At 40.6% G+C, this 22074-nt stretch overlaps 1 protein-coding gene across 7 annotated transcripts in view; it reads right to left on the reverse strand.

Moving 5' to 3' along the window:
• Positions 1-694: 694 nt before the first annotated feature.
• Positions 695-22074, reverse strand: part of LOC144525191 (bromodomain adjacent to zinc finger domain protein 2B-like) — a 51096-nt gene continuing 29716 nt past the window's right edge. For 2 of the 7 annotated variants that reach the window (XM_078261792.1, XM_078261793.1), the window contains exons 4-38: positions 21743-21928; positions 20853-20984; positions 20474-20661; positions 20151-20357; positions 19172-19810; positions 17964-18576; positions 17542-17820; positions 16543-16603; positions 15353-15461; positions 15067-15168; positions 13690-13900; positions 13048-13140; positions 12904-12965; positions 12549-12614; positions 11551-11616; positions 11162-11206; positions 10853-10885; positions 9709-9774; positions 9365-9505; positions 8648-8902; positions 7428-7651; positions 6906-6980; positions 6513-6747; positions 6350-6412; positions 6101-6245; positions 5338-5996; positions 4882-5167; positions 4573-4728; positions 4261-4415; positions 3880-4085; positions 3497-3632; positions 2858-3004; positions 2416-2729; positions 2045-2188; positions 695-1918 (exon numbers count right to left, since the gene is read on the reverse strand). In XM_078261792.1, the coding sequence (XP_078117918.1) occupies positions 1771-1918; positions 2045-2188; positions 2416-2729; positions 2858-3004; positions 3497-3632; positions 3880-4085; positions 4261-4415; positions 4573-4728; positions 4882-5167; positions 5338-5996; positions 6101-6245; positions 6350-6412; positions 6513-6747; positions 6906-6980; positions 7428-7651; positions 8648-8902; positions 9365-9505; positions 9709-9774; positions 10853-10885; positions 11162-11206; positions 11551-11616; positions 12549-12614; positions 12904-12965; positions 13048-13140; positions 13690-13900; positions 15067-15168; positions 15353-15461; positions 16543-16603; positions 17542-17820; positions 17964-18576; positions 19172-19810; positions 20151-20357; positions 20474-20661; positions 20853-20984; positions 21743-21928 (6647 nt within the window). In that variant the 3' untranslated portion in view covers positions 695-1770. The remainder of the gene's footprint in view (positions 1919-2044; positions 2189-2415; positions 2730-2857; positions 3005-3496; positions 3633-3879; positions 4086-4260; positions 4416-4572; positions 4729-4881; positions 5168-5337; positions 5997-6100; positions 6246-6349; positions 6413-6512; positions 6748-6905; positions 6981-7427; positions 7652-8647; positions 8903-9364; positions 9506-9708; positions 9775-10852; positions 10886-11161; positions 11207-11550; positions 11617-12548; positions 12615-12903; positions 12966-13047; positions 13141-13689; positions 13901-15066; positions 15169-15352; positions 15462-16542; positions 16604-17541; positions 17821-17963; positions 18577-19171; positions 19811-20150; positions 20358-20473; positions 20662-20852; positions 20985-21742; positions 21929-22074) is intronic. The other 5 variants (XM_078261799.1, XM_078261796.1, XM_078261795.1 and 2 more) reach the window with 5 other exon arrangements.

Raw genomic sequence — 22074 nt, forward strand, 5'->3', positions numbered from 1 at the left:
GCTGACCATGGCAGAACACTAACATTACTGTCTTGCAGGAAATCACGCACAGAACGAGCGGTATGGCTGGTGGCATGTCAGGATGAGACTACAGGAAGGGGACCACATGAGGGAAGAGGAGGTCTTCCCTGTAACGTTCTGCAACTTTTTATTTTGACCATCCTTTGTTCAGGGACACATTTTTCCATTTCTGTTAGTCACATGTCTGTGAAACGTTGCTCAGTTTAGTTCTTAGTAGTTGGATTTTGTTATGTTCATACAAAGTTTTACGCATGTTGGCTGAAAATAAAAGCAGTTGATAGTGAGAGGATGTTTCTTTTTTTGCTGAGTATATTTACATTATTGGATTATAATTATTGACGAATTGAAGTGGAAGCAGCATTTTATGTTGTAGCTGGTCGATGTGGAACTAACTTTACCTACTTTACTCTGTTGGATAGTTGTTTTTTTTCAATAACAATGCTGCATATTGTATTTGTTGTAAATGTACTTTGTAACATTCCACTATTGGCACTGAATAAAATCAAACTATGCATTAACTCCATTTCAGACCATTTCAGTTAAGCATTAAACCAATATCAACCAAATAAAAATGTTTCAAATGAAATCCATGGTTCAAAAATTGCAAGGCGATTATTATTAAAGATTTTACTTACTCTGAATAAAGAGGGAAGATAGTGAGGGCCTAACAGTGTTATTTTGAAAAACAGGTTTATTTTAATCTGTGCCACACACCCACTATTCAAAAATATTCCCACAAAAGTCGCTACTCATTTCACAATATTCATAAAAAATACAGTTACTTCAAGTCTCCCGACTTCAGCTGTCTTGAGATGCCTCCGGTGGACCGTGACTGTCTGACTCCCAGCTGGATTAAAACCCAGTGCAGGTTTCACGTCTGTCCACAGGATGTCTGACAAGACTGGCTGAAGGAAATGCTTGGAGATGAAACGCTATATGCACCACATCAATTCTTTTAAGAGGAGAAGCTCGAAAGAGTTTTACATTTTGTGTAAGGGTTTCCTACAGTATATTGTGCAGGACACACTGAAAATAGAAAAAAAACAACACACTTCTCCATACACTGTTTAGAGGTCAGAGGTCAGGCACTACAATACTGAGGAGACCACGTGTTTTGAGTGGATATTCAGCACAGGCAGAGTACAGTATAAGACATATGAAGTGCTACAATCATCCTTATGCATTAACAATATTTTAACAAGAGTGCACTGTATGTACACTCTATACATGCTAGAAATTAGATTTGTAAATAGTGACAGTGATAACACCTTTATACAATTAACTCGCAGATTAACAGTAGTACTGCTGGCACCATACAGCCCAAAACCTGTAAACACATTTTTTTGATTGGCTTGTTCTAAAGTCCATAAATCTTTAGATTATTTTTTTTTTTTTAAAGCTGAGTGCCATGTCCTGCTTTTTCTTAGAAAAGACTGTAACATAAATACTTGAGAAAATAAATACACACATACACTAAGCTAAAGTACTGATGATAAAAAAAAGCCAAGGGCCTATCTAATGTGGAAATATTTCATTCCCAAATAAAATATTAAGTCCGAGAGTCAGTGCATTTTGATAAAGACAACAGTATTGCACTTTAAGATATTCAACAAGTATGTTTTCTCAGCAGGAGAATTTGTCCTTTCACATTGCAGTGTTATTATAACTTGTTTGTTGATTTAGTGTCTCAGGTGAAGAGGGGAAGTTTGATATGTAGAGAGTAGCGTAGACAGTCCACACTGTATTTGTTTACTCCAGCAGTTCAGTCCATCGCTTGTCAAAAAATCTTCTCATGCTGTGGCCGGCTTGTCCAATTTCAGAATCATCTTCGTTAAATGTTTCGCAGTTATCAAAAACCAGGTTCACGTCAACGATGAAAGTTTCCAAATTCAAGTACCTGTAATCGTTAGAAAAGGTTTTTATTTATATGCAGCACCCAAATCAAAACTTTTTAGAAATTAGAAAATATACAGAGAGAAACATTTCTACTTATAAACCAACACTGTGACAGAAGCACACATACTGGTTGTTGGTGAGCTTTTCTCTGATGGTGGAGAAGTCCATGGGCTTCTTGATGACCTTCCTGTATCCCGGGACGGCTTTCTGGTTGACGGGTGTGAGAAAGGGCCAAGCGTCCTGATGGGCCTCCAGCTCAGCCAGAAGCACTCTGGAGAGAACAAGGGAAAAAATATAATTTCATTTCACCATTTAGAGAAAAGGTTTTTAAACCTCGTCAGATTATGTGTGATATGAAACTACATGATAAAATGGATGTTTTGATTTTTGCACGAGGATGGTTGTCTTGTATTCCAGGAGCTCATCTAAAAATGAACGTTTTTACAATGAAAAGAAGTAAAGTAAATTCTGCTATGCATGCAGGGAGTATGTGTTTACCGGCACGTCGCCAGCCCATTTGTGTTGTTGTCTTTGGCTGTTTTGGCTTTTTTCACACAGGAGACGGGGCTCTCATGGACGGCCTGGGAGCTGGGCGGGCTGTCGTCTCCTTTTCTCTTTTTGAACTCCTTGGTACCCTTCTTTGGCACGCTGTTGCTGCCGGCAGCCTCCTCTTTGATGAGCTCTCCCACCACAGATGGCTTACTGTTTCGTTTTACCTCAATGCCTTTTTTCCCTCCTCCAGCTGTTTGGCTCAGTTGCTTCCTACTCCGGGGGGATTGACCACTCTCCTGAATGACAGAACACACAGGAGACTGGTGAAGAGCCACACAAAACATAACATATTCAAATCAATTCATTGGATGTGTACATGTGATACAGCTATGTTATCACTTGACAATTAGATCTACTGTAATAGTGGAATAAACACATGCTGGTGTACCTTCGCAACACAAGTGGGACAAAACCAGTCGCCGTCAGGTACTGTAGTGATCTTGGGTTTCTGGCAGTAAGTGTGGCAGCCTTTGTCGCAGCCATCACAGAGTAAGAGCAGTTCTTCATTGTCCCCCTTTTGACAGAGCTGGCAGTGCTAGAACGACCAAATATGTCTAGTCATGAATTTAAACTGAGATACATCACTATAAAAGATTTATGCCATTCTTTGTGGTCAGGCATGTTGAATGATGTTGATTTCTTACTGATTGTGCTATTATTTGATATGGTTGTTGCCTGGTAATGAAGTATTGTAATTTGATGCTAACACACCATTCCTTTCTTGTCACCTCTGGCTTAAAAACAACCCCGCTTTAAGAAACACAAGCTGTGCAGATTTATTGTTATCTTTGATTGCTTTTAATAGGCTTATGTACTTTAAAAATAAATAAATCAATAAACCAATAATTTATACAGTAGGTTTTATATTTCATATTTTGTGAAATGGAATGTGAAGCTGTGTAGCCTTAAAGATCAATCTCCACAAAGAGAGACACCTTAAGTGAGAGCTATAAATTGGTGCTTACATGTATTTATGATGAAACGATATAAACAAATCTGTGATTATGAGAGAGAGAGTGCCACTAACCACTTTCATAATGGATCGCTCCCAGGCGATGGATTTCTCCAGCTGCTGAATGCAGAGCGACAGCTGAGCTGAGCTGCGGACTTCACCGAGGGCTTTGCGCCACAACTTCATCCCCGGTGCCACCTCCTCCTCCCTGCTTTGAGGTCACAGAAAGTGAGACTGCAGCATCACTGTACAGCAACCACATATACAGTCTGCAACATTATTTCACTGAATGATAACAGCCATTAACAAGTGACTCCTGTTTAAGAAGCAGCCTACTGTGAGGTTAAGAATCTCCAGAATGAGTGTGAGATGAACGATGGTGCAGGAGCAGGTACAGTGACATTATCCAGCCGGATCTGAAAGGTTGCACTTAAAAAGGGTCTTTTCTCTCTATTTACCTTCGCTCGATGTTTCTCTCCAGCTCTGCCAGCCTGATGACAGCTATATCAAGGGGATTGTCAGGCCGCCGCACTACGGTGCCAGGAAGTTCATCCTGGCTGGTTTCTCTCTGTGCTTTCTTCTCTGGAGCAGGGGAAGATAAGAGCTTGTGCTCATGATACACCAGATCCTCCCTCTCTGACTGGGGCTCAGGATGCATCCAACCCTGAGGGAGACATTGTCTCATTTGATGATACAGTAATTAAAATCAAGACAAAATGAGGACATGGGACAAGGACAAACATATATTGGATAATTACTCATGAAAATGAATTTGGATAAAAACAGTGGCTATATGAGCTGCACAAACATAAAAGAGTAGGATGCTCATTTGCCTGTACCTTGACCTGCAGGCGAGCAGAGACGACTTTCCTCTCCAGACCCTCGACCCGCTGCAGCAGGCTGATATCCACCTCCATGGCCTTCTCCTCAACACACCAACTGTCCACCGTCTCCTCACTCACCTCCCGCTTCTCCAGCTCTGCCACATCAATCGCTGCCACCACAAATGCATGCAAAACATTATAAACTACTGTCTACTGAAAGCAAACGTATTATATTGAATGTTAAGCGACCAAATGCAGCATCGCAAAAGGTCAAATTACAACATTTTTTGACTTGACGTAAAAAAGGCAGAGCAAATGTGGACCAACCATCTTTGCTGTTGGCACAGAGATGGGTCGTATACTCCATATGTTTTTGGATCTGTTTCTGCAAGGCCTTCTCTCTGATGCCTCGGCTATGAAGGGCCTTGACCAGACTGTGCAGTTCCTCCATGTCTGCCACCCTCCACCAGCCACACAGCATCTCTGCCAACACACATATGCACAAACGTTTGTCACATAATTGTTACATTTTTAGCAACATTGAGAAGTTGCATAACTGAGTGTCTATCTGGGCAGTGAATATCTTTAGTCCAGCATATTTTTAACTTGTGAGTACTGGCAGTAAGCCATTCTTACCCTCGGGGATAGGCTGAGGACTAGGGTAGTCCTGGGTCTTGGCCACTTCCACAGCAGGGAATGACGCACAATCGGGCTTGTCAATCAGGGGCTCTGGGGTCTCACTCTTGTTGACAGAGTTGTTATTTGCCAGGAAGAAGACCATGTTGCTATTACCCTCTGCATGCTGGGAGGCCAGATCCAACATGGGGGGTAGAGAAGCACCAGAGAAGGGCAGGCTGGGACTTGCTGCACTGGACACGTCGCACCGTGTCAGTCTGCTTTGATGAATGCCAGACTTTAATTGCTGAGGGGAAAAATACACACACACTTTAAATTATGATCAGACGCTACTTCCACATGCATAAAGTATAAGGCAATACAGTGGTAGCACCTAAAGGTGTCCAACTTGTGTTATAAAAAAAAGCACAACATGATCTAGAATAATTGTGTAGGAGATTATTGTTGTCTAACAACCTGAAGGACAGATGGCTGCATGTTAGTGATCCCAGCAGGAGCACTAGAACTGGCTGTAGCTGGGGGATTGGGGGAGAGGGAGAAGGGGGATTTAGTGCTGACGGTCTGTAGTGGAGAGGAGGCGGCTGGAGGGCTGGAGCCGGAGTTAAACGAAGACTCGTCACAAGGAGAGCGAGGCAAGAGGCTAAACCACTGGTTGCTCTTTTCCTTTAGTATCTTGGAAAGCTGGTCATCATGAAGGACAGAGTGAGGGCTGCAGGTTATCCAGGGACTACTTCTGAGTAGAGACGGCACTAAAGTATCTGCTTTATCTATCAGTCCCTGCTGAGTAGTGGCTGTCTGAGAGGTGGGATATAAGGAATAAGATGCAGTGGTAGGGACTTTAGCAGAATGACTGTTGTGAGAATTGATGTCTGAATCTTGAGCCATTTTGGCTACTTCAAGGAGTTTGCTGAGCTTAGAGAAAGAGCCGGGTTTCTGGAGGAAGAGATTGAGGCTGTCTTTGTCCTGCTGGCCCTCTGGTGTGGTTGTATCGCCGTCTGTGCTCTGCGCTGGACTGGACACCGTTGGCTTCTCCATCTCTTCCTGCTGCTCTTCTTTTACCCTGAGCACCTGAGCAGTCCTCTGTCTTTTCTTCTCTTTCTCCACCTCTTCATAACCTGAGTAACATGAAAGGTCAGGCAGAGTGCACCAAAAGTTTCTATCCTGTACATGGTGAACAAGGACAAAAGTGAATATCTGAGTTATAATTTGTGGATTGTACCTTCACAGCTCTCCATGCCTTCAACAAAGAGGCCACTACACTGCGGTAGGACCCAATAACGTCTCTTGTAGCGGTCCTGTCCAATCGTCATGGAGCGGAGTGAGTGAGATGAGTCAGATAACTTCTGTCTGATCTGACTCTGTTGCTGAAGAGACAGAGAGTACAGCAGGTTGAACCATGAGGTATTCATTGATGAGCTGATCCTGAGAGAAAAAAAAAAAAAAAAAACTCTCATAGGGTTTCATTTACCTTGTATGTTTTCTCAATCTGTTTCTCTAGCTCCTCCATGCTGGCTGAGTGTACACTGTCGTCCTAGATGAAAAGAAGTCATTAGTGTGAGGCCAGTGGACCGGCTGAACAAACGCTGATTTAAGCCGCTGGCTACAATAAAATAATCATGGATGTCACTAACCTCTTGCTCACACATCTCTGCTTTCTTTCCCTTCTTTCCCACAGATTCTTCTTCCTCATCGTCGTCGTCGTCTCCTTGGTCTTCACTGTCGTCATCTTCGTCCTCTTCCTCCTCACTGTCCCCTTCTTTCCTCTTGCATTTGTTTCTGGCAGTGGGGATGACAAGGCTGTGGCTGTTTTCTCCCCCCACACTGCTGTCTCTTTTCCCTGTCTTCTTGGCATGAATGCTCCTGAGTCTTTAAACATAAAAAAAGGACAGCCAGGTTGTAGAGTACACGTTCATGTAAAATTCAGACTAGTTGAGAAACACAGATTGTTTGCCATCTCATTCAGAAAATGTTTAAGTGTAAGCACAGAGTCTTCCAATAACGACTTAGGTGATGCATATACTTACTTGCGAAGTTTTCCTTCGATAACCCACTTATCCTTCCTCAGGTTGGTTATGTGGTCTATGTTTTTGTCGATCTCACTGCAAAAGTATCAGACAACACTGACACAGCTATTTCTTTGACCTTTTTTGTATAAGACGAGCACCATGTTTTTGTGTCACACTGCAGTGTGCACCAGATGTGTTTCAAAGTGTTTCCAGTTCCACTGAAAAATTGATAACACTTAGTTTGATGCAACATTGTGAAACTATCCATCAAACCACGATTAGTCTTATTCCTTTTGGTACTTGTGTTATTGTATTAAAATTGAAGCCTTCATAAATAAAACAAGCCAATACTTTCCACTCTCAGGCAGAGATTAACTTGCTTGCTTCTGGTACATAAATAACACTTGTTAATACAGACTTAGAATGACCAGGATTTTTGTTAGTGGTAGTTTAGTTCATTAACATTACTGCCCTACAAAACTGCTTTTGTTTGATAAGTAAAAATCAAAGATGACTGTCAGAAGGAGGCAGGATTCTTACCTGATCACAGCCTTACTGCAGCAAAGCTCATTAACCAGGAATGCCAGCATGGAGGCCTTCTGTGGCGGGCTGTGGGCCTGAAACGCCTTGGTCCTGAGGCTGAGGGCCAGAGCAGCCAGCTCTGTCTGCTCACAGTGACCCTCCATGTAGATCTGCAGGATCTCAGACACATTGTCTCGGTTGATCCCCACATTAGTCAGGTGGTCCCCCAAGGCGGTCTTATTCTGAGAGAAATATGTGTTTCCAAAACAAAAAGTTTAGTGGTAAAAAAAAAAAAGAAATGCTTTTTTTAACCAACTAAGTTAAAACCAGAATACCTTTTTATATACTGTGACACAGAGCAGGGCACGAGTGAAGGGTATAGCAGACAAGAGTGCAATGGGAGTAAAACACTGTCCTTTTGAGCAATTATCTCTTTGTTAAGTAAGCAATGTCAAGTGCTTAAGTGACTCCTGGGATGTGTCATGAAACATGATGTTTTAGTTGACAGTCTTGATATGTCTTGTCCTTGTATGCATCTAAAAAAATGATGACACAGCCTATGACAGCTTCTTAATAGGAAAATATGTAATAACGCATTGTAATGTAAATACACAAGTACACCCTACAGCACACAGCATGGACAAATGGCTTTGGGGAATGTATGAAAATTGTGGTTTCAAATGTATATGTGTACTAACAGCTAGGCCTGCACGATTAATTGTTATAAAATCGCGATCTCAATTCACCCGGTTCACAATTTAATTTTTAAATAACTTTTTTTTTTTAGGACTTCGATTCTCATTTAATTTTACGAGCCGACTGCATCACAAACGCTACTACTTTCTTCTGTGAGTTTTAAACATCTCCCTTCTCTTCATTGAAGCCTCTATATTTACAGGCTTGTGGTAATATGCAATGTGCTATAGGTGCCAAAAAATATCTGTGTTTGGTACTGCCAATTTGTTTTGTTTTGTCATGGTTCATGTGTGCATAAACATTACACTTTGTGAGAAAAAAATCGTGGCAGAGAATCGTGACATCAATTCTAAGCTAAAAAATCGTGATTCATATTTTTCCCCGAATCGTAGCACGTGTGATTTTTGTACAATAGCTACGTCTGAATCAATACATTTTATGGGCACGCAGTAGCAGGTGTGTTTTTGTATGTTTGTATATGTGAACATGCACATGTAAATTACAGTACAGGAACCATTTACAATTGAACAACGGACTCTCACCTTGTGACCTGCAGGTATACCAGGATCACACACAGCTGCAGACAGCATGCTCACCAGCAGGTCTTGCACCTTGCCCAAACTGTCCCCAGTGTTGAGCAAGCCCTCTTGAAGGTCACTTAGGTTGAGCATGTTGGGATTTATATCTAACCTCAGGACCTTTCCAAAGCTGTGCAGAAACTGCAGCACCATCAGGCAGTCAGAGAAGGTGCTTCCTGGTAAGACCAGACCAGGGATCCGGGACCACTCTGGAAGTGGCTGGAGAGAAATAAAATATTTAGTTTTTTTCAGCACAGATGTGACTTGTTTCATACTAGTTTGTCTGTGGAATCCTGTTAAAGAAATCTTATGATCAGATAAAAGTAATCTGATCAGTAACACTCTGGTTGGTGCTATTGCATCAGTAGCCACTTGGTGGCAGTATTTTGACCTACACCGGTTTTATTTTTTAATCAATTCCAGATGCTTTCAGTGATATTACACTGACATCTATTTTGGTAGATTCGATAGTGAAACAATGAAACCATAAAAGTGTCCAAAGCATTTTTAATCTTCATGCCTATAGCCCCTACAGTGATTATACTGATTGATTTTCATGTCAAAGAAATCCCTGTGCTGGTCAAAAATCCAACCTTTTCCATCTACTCCACAGATGGAGACTATTCTTGGTGAAATACATTGGCTCTCATTTTCATCTGCTAGCAGCAACACAGTGTATACCTTATGATCTGCTAAACACATGTCTTCATTTGGTTTCTTCAGCTCCTTTGCTTTTTCCAATTCCAGTCTTCTGAGCTCCAGTTTCCTCTCCTTGTTTAACCGTTTCTCATCCTTCTTCTCTTTTTTCAGACGCTCTTTCTCCTATAGCCAAGAGCAAGTATTATTGACACTGCTGCATACTACTCAGAATTACAGAGGGTGGAAAACACAAACTATGACCTCAATTACCACAGTGTTGAATCATCAAAAAAAATGAAGGGAAAAACAGTGTAGCAGGACACAGGAGTGGGAATGACTAGAAACGAGGGTAACAAGGGTATGTGATCAGAGCGGGCGTTACCCACCTCTGCCTTCTTACGGGCCTCCACAGCCTTAATGAGCATCATGTGCTGCCTGCGCCTTTCCCTCTCCTGGCAGAGCACAGACACACAGTTTCTTTTTTATTCATAGTTCAAACTACTTTAGGAGAAAAAGGGCTCATATATAAACTGTATGCATACATATATGCAGTACACAGTATGAACCCCCTGACATGCACAGTAGAAGAAGAAACACAGATCACCATTTGTCATCAGACAAAATGTTGTCCATTGGACCGTAGATAAAGTATAAAGAAAAAAACCACAACAGTTAAATCAAATGGAACACAATGATTGACGAAAAAGCTACATCCCACGTAATGATGCACACACAAAGCATAAACTCAAAGTTGGAAACAAACAGCCATTATAATCTGAGCATGTCGGCAAGAAGGCAGACTGAAAGGTACAGGCAAAGAGGTTTAGAACTATAAGCAGCAAATAGTAAGTGTCTCAGGGACAAGCAAAGCACATCATTTATAATCATCTGATGTCGTATGAAACTATCTCCGCTTTAAATTATTATATTTTAACTCTTCATTTACTGTGAAAACTAAACTATGGAGTCCGTCTATGCTATTATTGCCTCCCTTACAGTTAAGATGTATTGAGTGAGAATAATGATGCAAATTAACAACCATGATAAAACATTTAAATCTCAAATGACGAAAAACAAGAATTTAGTTTCCATTAACCCAGTGGTGTAAATCACTGGCAAGAATACAAACTGCATATTGATTTTTCTCAGGTATTAGAATGAATGAGAAAGTTGGCTCACAAACGCTTTAGAGTAAAAGGATTTTGAGCACCTATATTTAATCAATCTAAAACAAAAACAATGTAATAGGTAGTTGGTGTTCTTTCAGGGATTCCATTTCATTAGAATGTTTTGCATCCTGTTATATTATCTCTGGAGTTAAGATGTTTTTGATCGTATTGGCCAGATAATGGATGTGTTTTCTTTGAGAGACAAATAGAGCAGACGTATGCAGTGCAGCGTTCTGGAAAAGCCATGCAGGAGGATGTAGTATGACTGCAGCCAATGCTACTCTTTAGGCATTGCAATGATGGCAACCATTTATCACAACACGTTCACAATATGTTGTTAAATGTACAGAAACAAACATACCCATACCATATCTAGTCTATGCCTCTCCAACTCCTGGTAGAAAGAGTTGGCCAAGTATTAAGAAATAGAAAATCACAGAAGAAAATCAATGCAAGAAAAATACAACTGGTAAGGTCAAATAAAAAATACACCCAAGAGAACCCTAAAGCATCATTTGACAGGATATATTGTGCAAAATAATTCCATTAGGTTACCAAAAATGATCATTAGTTAGAGAACATCTCCAAGACATTTAGTTTAAACAAAGAGTAAGAATGGATTTAGTATAATGTGGTCATGGATAATAATAATAATAAAACCAATACTGACCTGGTGCTTCAGTATGACAGCTTGCAGTCTACGTATCTCCTTCTCCTTTTAGAAAAAAAGATGAAGTCAATTAGAAACTAAAACATATACACACACACATTTAGAAAGTTCCAGGCCTCTAGACTTCATTGGTTAAAAATCTTTCACAGATACATGTAGAACGCAAGGAGATGATCCAACCTCTTTTATCACAGTGATTAACCAAAGCAAGGAAAATCTCTTTTGCACTGACCAGCAGCACAATGGAGCAAAAACATTTAACTGCAGCCAAGCAGGGGCAAAACACTGGGAGTCAGGGGCATGAACGATATTTGTGGCAGCTTAACAAGGGAGCAGGCTGTCTTATGTTTTAGAAGCAACAGTTTACAATCACGATTTGTTCATCTCACCTTGTTTCGCTTCTCAGCCTCCAATATTTTGGCATTGGCTGCCTCTTCTTTCTTCTTTCTTTTTACCTGTACATACAACAGAAGCAATATACAGACGAATGTTAAACACATACAGTATATATATATATATATATATATATATATATATATATATATATATATATATATATATATATATATATATATATATATATATATATATATATCACATACAACTTTTGATTGGGGCAGCAATGATTAATGAAAATCAGATCACAAAAATCATCAAGTGAAAACAATAAAAGGACTAGGATAATTATCTTAAATGTATCAAATACATGTAAATCTAGTTTGTAAAAAGGATATTAATTACGGGTTGTACTTAATATTAAGTATAAGTTTGGTATGCGTTTGCTAGATTGCTTTTTATCTGTTAATGCCTTCAATGGAAAATATTCCACAGAAAAGCTAAATAGTGCCAGTGGCTCACTGACAATGTCACATCTAACATATTGAAATCTTGAGCAATGACATGATTATTTCCTCCCAATAACACTGAAAGACAAAATGGCTACAGTTATTTTGAAACACCAGCAGGCAGTGAGAATAAATTAAGCAACATTTCTATCAGTAATTATAGCCACAACGAAATCCTGTTAAGAGCTGCTTGCCAAGCGTGTCAACTGAAATTTGATTTATAAAAGCTAAAATACTTCACAGCTTCTATTAGTGATAGAATGCAAAATATGTATTCCACCTAGCCATGGTAAACTCTGGGCCACCTCTTTCTTAATGAAATACTGTATTTTGTATTAAGCACAATCACGGTCTAAGGAGATTGTCATTGGAACTTGTGCAAAAAAACAATTAGGCATTAGTCACACCACATACTCACTAGATGTGACTTAAAGTGGGAACACATAATTTAGGAATAGCCTTTATTTTGTCCGTTTTAATCTTAGCAACAGCAGAAAGGAAGTGTTTTTTAGAATGTTTCTGCAATAACTTTCAGGACGAACCTCGAGAATGTGCTGTGCACGGAGTTCTTTCTCCATACGAATTTGCTGAATGCGCTTGATCTTCTCCTGGTAAAAGGATGAGGGCAAGATCAAATGAATTAACTGTTAAGTCATGCATGTTATAGTGGCGAGGGAGGGGGGTGGGGAAGTACAGTGGGTCTATGCAGATGAGGAAGGTGCAGCATTTAAAAAGGATAGCAACTTCCTTATAGAATTTCAAAAGCAATTCAACTGTGTGTTTAAAACCTTTTTTCACCTTGGAGCACACAAACTCTGAATATGAATAGAGCAGCTGAAGATGGCTATGAAGCTTTGAACCAAAAATTAAACAATGCATTCAAAGTAAAGTCCTTACTTGCTGTTTAAGAAACTTTATCTGCTCCCTCTTTTTCCGCCTCTCCTCTGCAGCCATCATTGCTGGAAGACAAACAAATTAAGTTTGCGCACAGCATTATGATACAGTGTTAGAGAAGAGTGTGACTGGAGAGTAGCTGTTTACCTTGTTGCTTCCTTGCCTCTTTGGCTGCTTGCGCCATGGCCTGCTTCTCAATTTTCCTCATCATTTTGATCTGAGCTGCCTGTCGAGCTATTTCTGCAACATGATGAAATGTATTACTGTACACATCACAGACCTTATTAAAAACTTAAATGAAAAGTGACCCACAGATACTCTTACAATTCCCCAAATCCCTCTTAACAACCTCCAGAGAAAGTGCCTGGAGTTTTTGCAACGAGCCACTATGTTTATGTGCAATAATGGCAATGTGGCCTACTGAGACATCAATATTGCTGCCTCTTCTAAGATTTTAGAATAGGATTTTTTTTTTTTTTTTTGTATCATGTGTGAATCTCAAAAGAGTCCCTTACAGCTTGATTTTGAGGAAAAACATTCACCATAGATATTTAAAAGATTGTTAAAAAGTGGTTTTGCTGTTAACCTCCTCTATAGAGCTATTGAATGTCTTTGAAGCTGAGCTGGAAATATAATGAAGTGATCACTTTATCACCAGTTGGCCAATTAATGCACCAAACCACGTGAGAAAATAACTGATACAATATATAGCCAATATTTGTTGGTGTTATAATGGTTGATTTTCTCTTGACCAGGTGCCACTGACAGTTTTGGAAGATGTAAACTGACCTTGAGCCTCCAGTTTGCGTAGCAGCTTTGCATCACTGACATCTTGGAAGTTATTTTCACCAATATTAAGAGGATGAGAATTCCACTGTTTGGCCCCAGTACCATCACCTATCTGCTGGCGCTTAGACTGTGTGCAATGACTGCGCCTCCCATCCATCGCTATGATACTGGGAGCAATCTCCTCCTCTGCCAGCAGGAACCACTGTAAACCCTGGGTTATCAGACGGACAAGAAAGACCGATTAAAACCAACAAACCAAACAAAAATTGGCTAGACTGATTATCTCCTCATTGCTTTAATTTGTGGATTTTCATGTTGACCAGCGTAAATACTCATTGCATTGAGACTGTGAATACACCACATGCCTCAGAATGCATTTGTTGTGTTTTTCCTGCATGTAGACAACAGACTCTCTTTCATGCTTAAAACATTTTTTAAATCCATTTTTCATTTCATATAAAGAACTTTTTCATCTAATTGTTTGATCTCTCTATAACCAAGTTTTCAAAACAAACAGATCCGTGCATTGTAATTTCTATCAGTGCAATTTCATCAACTACAAATTGCAGCTTTAAAGTGCCCATATTATGCTCATTTTCAGGTTCATAATTGTATTTTGAGGTTGTACCAGAATAGGTTTACATGGTTTAACTGCACATTGCTGCAGCTCCTCTTTTCACCCTGTGTGTTTAGGTCTCCGTTTTAGCTACAGAGTGAGACATCTCACTTCTGTACCATCTTTGTTGGGAGTCGCACATGCGCAGTAGCTAGGTAAGGATCCCATCAGCTAGCTAGCTGTTTCTCTAACTTCAGTCAGTACAACGCAGGATTAGCCGGGAGACTTCTTCTAAACGAGGGCGCACTCCCAACTCTGCGTGGAATACCTGCAGAACAGGGACATGTAAGTAGTTCTTTGGTAGATTATGGTGAACTTGTGTGTGTTGTAGCAGTGTTTTGCCATTGAGAACAAGAGCATGCTAGCGGTTAGCCCCCTCGTTTCGGCTAGAGACATAGAAAGCCCTGCAGATTTGGAACAGCTCACTCTGGGACTGAAGGCAGGACACATTCAGAAACCCATATCTCACTCAAAACAGCATGGATGTTTTTTTTTTTCCAAGTTTGTATGCGTGTGGAAGCACCAGAGTGTTTTTTTCATAACACGGGCACATGGATCACACAACCACAATAATATTATATATAATATTATATATATATATATGTGTGTGTGTGTGTGTGTGTGTGTGTGTGTGTGTGTGTGTGTGTATTACATTATATATTTATTTTCCCTCTATGATTAAATACAATTTTTTTTTATAATAAATGTCAACATCCTTCAGTGATGAAACTAAATATTTAACACAAAAAGAAGTCATTTACCTCTGGTCCTTCTCTGGCTTCATAGAAGTCACCAACTTTCATTTTTGTACTGAAGCTGAAATTATCCCGTGAGATGTTGGTTATTCCATTCCGGAGTAAGTACTGTACACAAAAGAATAATGCATTATTAATTACAGCCATATTAACTGGTAAATCACCACACACACGTCATCAATTCCCACCTGAGGGAAATGACTTAATGCTATACTGATGCAGTGAGCATGTGCAATCATTTAAGGTTTTAAATCTACATTCAATAAAATAAAGTGACACATTGTAGATTTACCTTCATTACATCAGGATACTGACGCAGCTTTTTCCCACATGGAGCAAAGTAAGCCACCTCTCCTTGTAGACGACCTGCCACAGTCCTGATTCGGGTCTCTCTCTGCCACCTGAGGAACAAAAAATTGCAAATATAGCACATACAAGGTACAACACAATGTCATAACCACTGTAGGCTGTATTCATTCATCATTGATATTATATATAATATTATAAATATAATGTATTTTACTTTTAGCTGATCGTTTCTCTCATTCAAGTTCCCCTCCGCGGCCTTAGCATATTGTTTTAGTGTCAAGACAGATACACATCATCCTTTTGTTAACAGCAGCAAGCAAACAAGAAGATAAACTATGTCAATGACGTACAGCTGTGTAGTGTGTAGCCTTGTCGTCCTCTGACCCTTATAGTAAACGCACTCCTAAATGGCCATGCGCCAAGTGGGGCTACCCCTTACTTCCCATGAGCTCCGCTGGAGAGCAGCCATAGGCTTACACACAAGACATGTAGGCTGTTATCCCACACAGAGCAGGGGCTGATATACAGTCTTATGGCCTCTGTTTCCTGTGAACCTGCTGATGAAAAACATCCCTAGAAGATGAAAGGCTCTGATCCAAGGCTGCAGAATTTGTGGGCAGGGAGCTGCTAATGTTGCATGCCTGTGTTGAGGCTGGCTGCAATTAACCCCTTGATGCTGAAGTGCTGGGCCTCATTTCATTTCCTTCCTATTGCTCAAGATTGGCGTTTTTAAGGCCCCTAAAAGGAAGGCAAGGATGTTTTTTGTGGTCTACTCCTACTTAGCTCTTGATGAAAACGTCACTGTCCTCAAATCAGAAATCTAGTGGTGCTTTTTACAGTAACATTTACAGTATTTATTCTGGGTTAGAGTGAGGTTTCTGAGTCTCTTATTCATTTTTCTTACTGGGGTGAATGTGTCAACACTGAAAGTTTTCTCGATCAAAAACAAAGTGATCATGTGTCTTGGGCTGCTCCACAAAGTTAAGATGACCACAGATGACCTTTTAGAAAAGGTCATTCATCAGCCTCCAGTGAGCTGACATTTTACTACAACACCAATTGCATAAACACAAATAATACAGGGAGTATAACAGTAAGGAAAAAAGGAACACGCTCAAACCGTCAAACCTTTATGCGTCTCTTTTAATGTGAAGTGCATGCACAATATCTTACCCGAACTCAAGAGGCAACCGCAGAACTCTCTCATCCGTTACTCTCCTCCTCTTCCCCGATCCTAGAAAACAGGAGAAATGACTCAGCGCTTTTCACACCTCCAGTGGGACGTGAACAAATCCATAAACCTGCCATGTTTACAGATATATCCACTACACAAAATAAGGAGGGGGGGGACATTATTGCAAATATAAAACCTCAAACAAAAAGGAGATCATGTTAGACATCCATTTATTGTGGATTTTTTTTTTTTTTTATATATATTAAATAGCAAATTTTACAACTACACTTAAATGACCATACAGTTCAGTGGACGGGTCACAGCAACATAAATAGCAAACAATATTCAGACCTTTTGACACATAAGAGAAGTGCAAAACACAGGATTAGAGCTTGTACAGCAACAAGCCTCACCGCCACAATGACAGTTTAGTGGTTTTAGAGGTGGGGATAGTGTAAAATTCACATCTAAATTACTTAGTTTATAAATGTGTCATTAAAAGTAATTCACGGCATACTGCTGTGACATGATTGTTCAATTTCTGCTTTTAAAAGGAAAAAGAAAAGAATACTTTTCCATTATGGCAATTCAGAATCCAGCACTGTTAGTAGCGTAATATGCTCCGTGACTCATCCAGTATCATATGTGTAAAGCACCTGCCTGGGTTATTAAAGCAAAAGCTGCCGGGGACCATCAAAACAATGATGCAACCAATTTCTTCCACAGAGCTCATTTTAACCTGGAACCATTGAGTACATTCATGTTTTCATACTGGAGAAATAAACATGCTTTTTCCACTGATGGGTTGGATAGTCTGAATAAGCAAAGTGAGTGGAGTAAAAATAAACACCATGCTGACTTTGGTCATGATCCTACTCTGTTATTTGAGTGAGTGAGTGAACACTTTCCTGAAAACTGAATCACACATTAAAGTATCTTATTAAATTGTAAACTGAAACTGGATGCATTTGGCTTTTAAGCAACCCCAGATTTGTTACCTGGGAGCGTGGCAAACTTGAAGGGAGGCGATAGGGTGCTGTGGTTACTCAGTGCCCCTGAGCTGGTCACTGTGGTGGGGGCGAGTAGGCTACTTGGTAAACTAGGAGGCTTGACGATCTTCAAGTTCAGCAGGGAGCAGTTGGCTGAGAGTTTGAAAGAGGACACTTTAGCGAGTTTCATGGGAGTCCCTTCTGCATCGCTGTCTGCTTCGGTCTCACCGCGCTCCTTCATATCATCCTCAGAGCCATCAGAGTCGCTATCCAGATTGCTCCCCGACTCTGCAGAGGATTCCAGCGTGACACAGGGAAAAAAATATGATATCCTAATTAGCATTCTTCTCACAACCAAACCTCATCTAACATCTTATATCTGCAATAACATGTTGTCAATGTCAATTAAAGAAAGGTCTGTTGAATCTAACCTGAAAGGCTACTGCCAGAATCTTCATCCTCAATATCGTCTTCATCGTCTTCATCATCAAAGTCATTTCCTAAAGAGTCGTCTGAGTCCCTGCTGCTGTGTATATCAGACTCACTACCTCTGACTGAGTCTACAAGTGGATAGGATGAGTTGGTTTTAGAGAGGCTCTTTCCTGTATGCAGATACTTGGGAGTGTTAGTCTTCATTGTTCTGTGAGCAAGACCTGATGAGGCTGAACATTTAAGTAGGGAAGCAGAGCTGCCCGACATCTCCTTAGTGCCATTGCTTAGGTTGATGGGCATGGGATAGGGAGGGCTGGTGGCTACCAGGAGGGGCTTGCTACTGGGGGTGCTGCTCTGGCTGCGTGGTGTAGTGATGAGGGCCAAAGGGGCATCCTGAACTGCGCTGTGGATCACTCCATTAAGGTGGTGGTTCAGGAACAGATTGGTGTCATTGCTGTGTGGGAGAGACAGACTGCTCAACGTATCTGAAGAATGTTTATGCTGTGTCAGCAACGACGAAGAGGATGCTGAATTTTTGTGACTTTTAAACCAGTTCTGGCTCTTAGGTCGCAGAGAGAAAGCTGGCTTCAGGGAGTCCTTGGAGTGGTGGGGCTTCAAAAGTAAGAGTAAAAATGAAAAAGAAAAGGAAACAAAGAAAAAAAAGGAAGTAATTATACAAGCTGTCACTTGCATTACATTGCTGTGGGCTGTGAATGAAGGAATTTAAGGTGTAATAAGAGACGGGGACAATGACAAGCAGGCCCAAGCCTGTCAACTACAGTACAGTAAAGAAAAAAAAAAGGATGCTGTGGAAAATATTTTCAAATTGTTCGGCTTTGTGCCATTATGCGACTCTAGCTGTCATCTTGTATTCGTTGCTATTGTTATACTCAATCAAAAGTCTGTATTTAATGTACCACCATCATTAAAAACCTCTTGTTACAGACTGCTACAGTTTCCCGCCTTTTGAAAATAGTGACAATAACAGAGTCCTTAAAAGAGACAGATTTCTCCTCTTCTGATAACAAACATCCCAGAGCGTAACAGAGCTAATTGCTTGTCAATTTTGTGAAGTATTCCCAATAGAGCTAAATGCATTGTCACTTCTCGTCATATAGTGGTCAGACTCACTTTTTTTTTGAAAAATTCATATAAACAAAACAGAATCAGCTTCAATGCAGCAATGTAAATAACAAATACAACTCACCTGTTTTAATTTAAAACTGTTCAAGTGTAATGATCTTTCGTCCATAAGGTTTCCACTGCTCTCCTTTATGCCATCAACCAGCTGGGTGTGCTTCAGAGACGGCATCAGGAATTTGGATTTATGGAGGTTTTGGGGAGGCTTTTGTGAGGCTAACAGGGTTGGTGGTCTGGGTATAGAAGAGAGGGAGAGAGGCTTGGGTGAGGAACACAGAGATAGGGGTTTTGAAGGGGAACAGAGAGCATGAGGTTTGGGAGGGCTATGCTGTGGTGAGGACAAATGAGAGAAGTGCTTTGGTGAGGTGGAAGGATGTAAGTGTTTAGGTGTGTTGGAGATGGGGTTGGGTGAGGACCTGGAGGGCAGAGGAGAGGACTCCCTGCGGGACGCTGCTAGGGGACTGTTGCCGGCTGCCAACCCAGTGGCCTGGATGACACTGATGTGCTGCTGGCCTTCCTCCTCTGCAGTCCTGGAGCTCTGGAGGAACAGCGCTGCGGACTGTGACAGGCCAGCGGGATGAGAAGAGGACTGCAAGCGGTATGGGGAAGTCAAAGGAACAGTGTCATGATGACTGTCTTGAGTTGTATTTCCATCTGCAGTGCAAGGTCTCTTCTTTTTACTCTCAGATGTGTTCTGTGTCAGCCGCTAAGTAGGAGGATGAGGAAAAGACAGCATGTCATGTCAGCTCCTACGGAGAGAGCCTCACAGTGGCAGCTCTGTCAGCTAGCACATACATCCAGTCTGCCACCCACCACCATGACAAACCATCTAACATTTACTTCTTAGAGAGCAAATTGGTCAGACACAAACTAACTTATTTTCATCTTAGTACATTATTCTGAAAATAAACAAAAAAAGGGAAAATCTTTGTCAAGCTTTTAAAAATGTTAGACGTAAAAAAAAGGTGTCCACTTGTTTTCAAAACTGAGTATGCTACGGAATATTTAAATAAAAAAAAAACAGAAGTTTAATTAGAGACATTTACCTTGACTTTCCTTTTCACTCGACTGTCTTTTTCTGAATCAGAGTCCTCACTGGCATTGCTCTGATCATCCTCATCTTCATCATTGTCCTCCTCCATGTCATCGGGATCACTGCTGCTCTCCTCACCATCACTGGAGGAGCTATCTGACAATGATCCCGACTGGCTGCCGCTCATGCTCGAGGTCTCTAGTGGTCTTTTGTTGGATTTCTAAATAATAATGAAAGTCCACATTTGTAAATCAAGGGAAACTGGAGAAATGGTGCCAGAAACAACAGAACAGTGAAGTGGGTGTAATGCAGTGTATTGTTAAAAAACAGTATTACCTTTTCTTTCGTTTTCTGGGTGATTTTCCGTTGCAGTTGGCCCAGGTCCTGTCTGCTCTTTTGACTCCGACTACTATTGGCCTCAGTTTTCTTTGTGTTTCCCTTTGCTGGAAATGAACTGGTGTTCACAGCAGAGTGCCCAGTAGGAGAAGAAGCACCATTCACTGTTCCAGTTACGCCTACAGAAACTGACATTGTGCATTTCTTTAGATGGATACTCATGAGAACAAGCAATATGAGTCAAACACATTAGGAGGACAATCCTACGTCTCATAATGTTAACATAACAAAAACATTCTTTTCTGGAGCCTCTTTGCTTTAAACTACTACAACATGTATGACCTTAGGCAGGAGCTGGCTTTTTTATTTATTTTTTTACCTGAGGTACGTGACTGCAACTGAATGGGATTGTGGCTTTTGAAAGTTGATGCAAATACAGGATGCAGACCCAGAAGAGGAGGGAAAAAGGCTGCTGCTCCTCTGGTGTGTGCCTCAGATGGCCGCCACCAGTCTGGAGTGGGGGAGCAAGATACCGTACGGTTCAGTATGGCACAAATGGCCACTTTATCTAGATATGCAGAGAATCCAATCTGCCAACATGTTATAAAAGCATGATTTAGCCAACCTGTCAACAGCACGAATCACACAGCTCAAAATATAGTTTTGCATTGATAACAAGAACCTTCCACTCACTCTGACTTCATCTTTTTATATTAATGGTGATCTGGCAGAATAGCTGCAAAGATTCACCTCATCTACTAGACATGTCACAGCTGCAACAGTTTCAAAGAACAGTCGTCTTCTAAAACAGCTACTGTTTTGTAAAACCTCCATTTACTTTGTACTGAGTGTCATGATATCACCCAAAAAGCATGCAATCGGATATCGTTAAGAATTTATCTAACCATTTTTGACATAAAAACATGTAAAAAACAAAAAATTTTGTGGGAAGACTGAAAGGGCTGAGAAAATAAAGTAAACTTCTATTTCTGTTGCAGTGGAGTTTTTAAATTGTACCTGCCAATTAGAATAAAGGATGACAACTGACAACATAAGGAAAAGCTTACTTTTGCACGGTTGCATTTCATGGACAAGGCAAATACAAACAGACATACAGTATACTATTGTCCTGATAAAGATATAATCCAGGAAGACAGCAAAATAACGATCATGACAGACTGACAAACAATTAACTTGACCAAGAAGCCAATTTTCATCTTCACCTCCGTTAATAAAACATAAAAAGCATTGCACTTTAAGCTCCCCTACCTGGAAATGTACCAAACTGGGAGTGAGCAGCCAAGGCAGACAAACCCAGGCTTCCTAGGCCTCCAAACTCAGAGTGTCCTGAACTTGACGTGTAGAGCCCAAAAGCTGGATGGCTGACCAAAGGAAAACCATTGGAGCTGCCAGACATATTTAAACGTTCATCCCCAGTTATCTGGAACAGATGGCCTGGAGAACAACGGAGACAGTTTGAAAATGCTTAAAATAGAATCTATTGATTTACATATTTATTGGTTATTTTCGCTATCTAAAAACATGGTCTATCCAGATATTCTATTTATATACTCAGTACATGTACACAACGATAGATATCA

Source organism: Sander vitreus, chromosome 11, assembly GCF_031162955.1.
Source record: "Sander vitreus isolate 19-12246 chromosome 11, sanVit1, whole genome shotgun sequence".
NCBI lineage: Eukaryota > Metazoa > Chordata > Actinopteri > Perciformes > Percidae > Sander > Sander vitreus.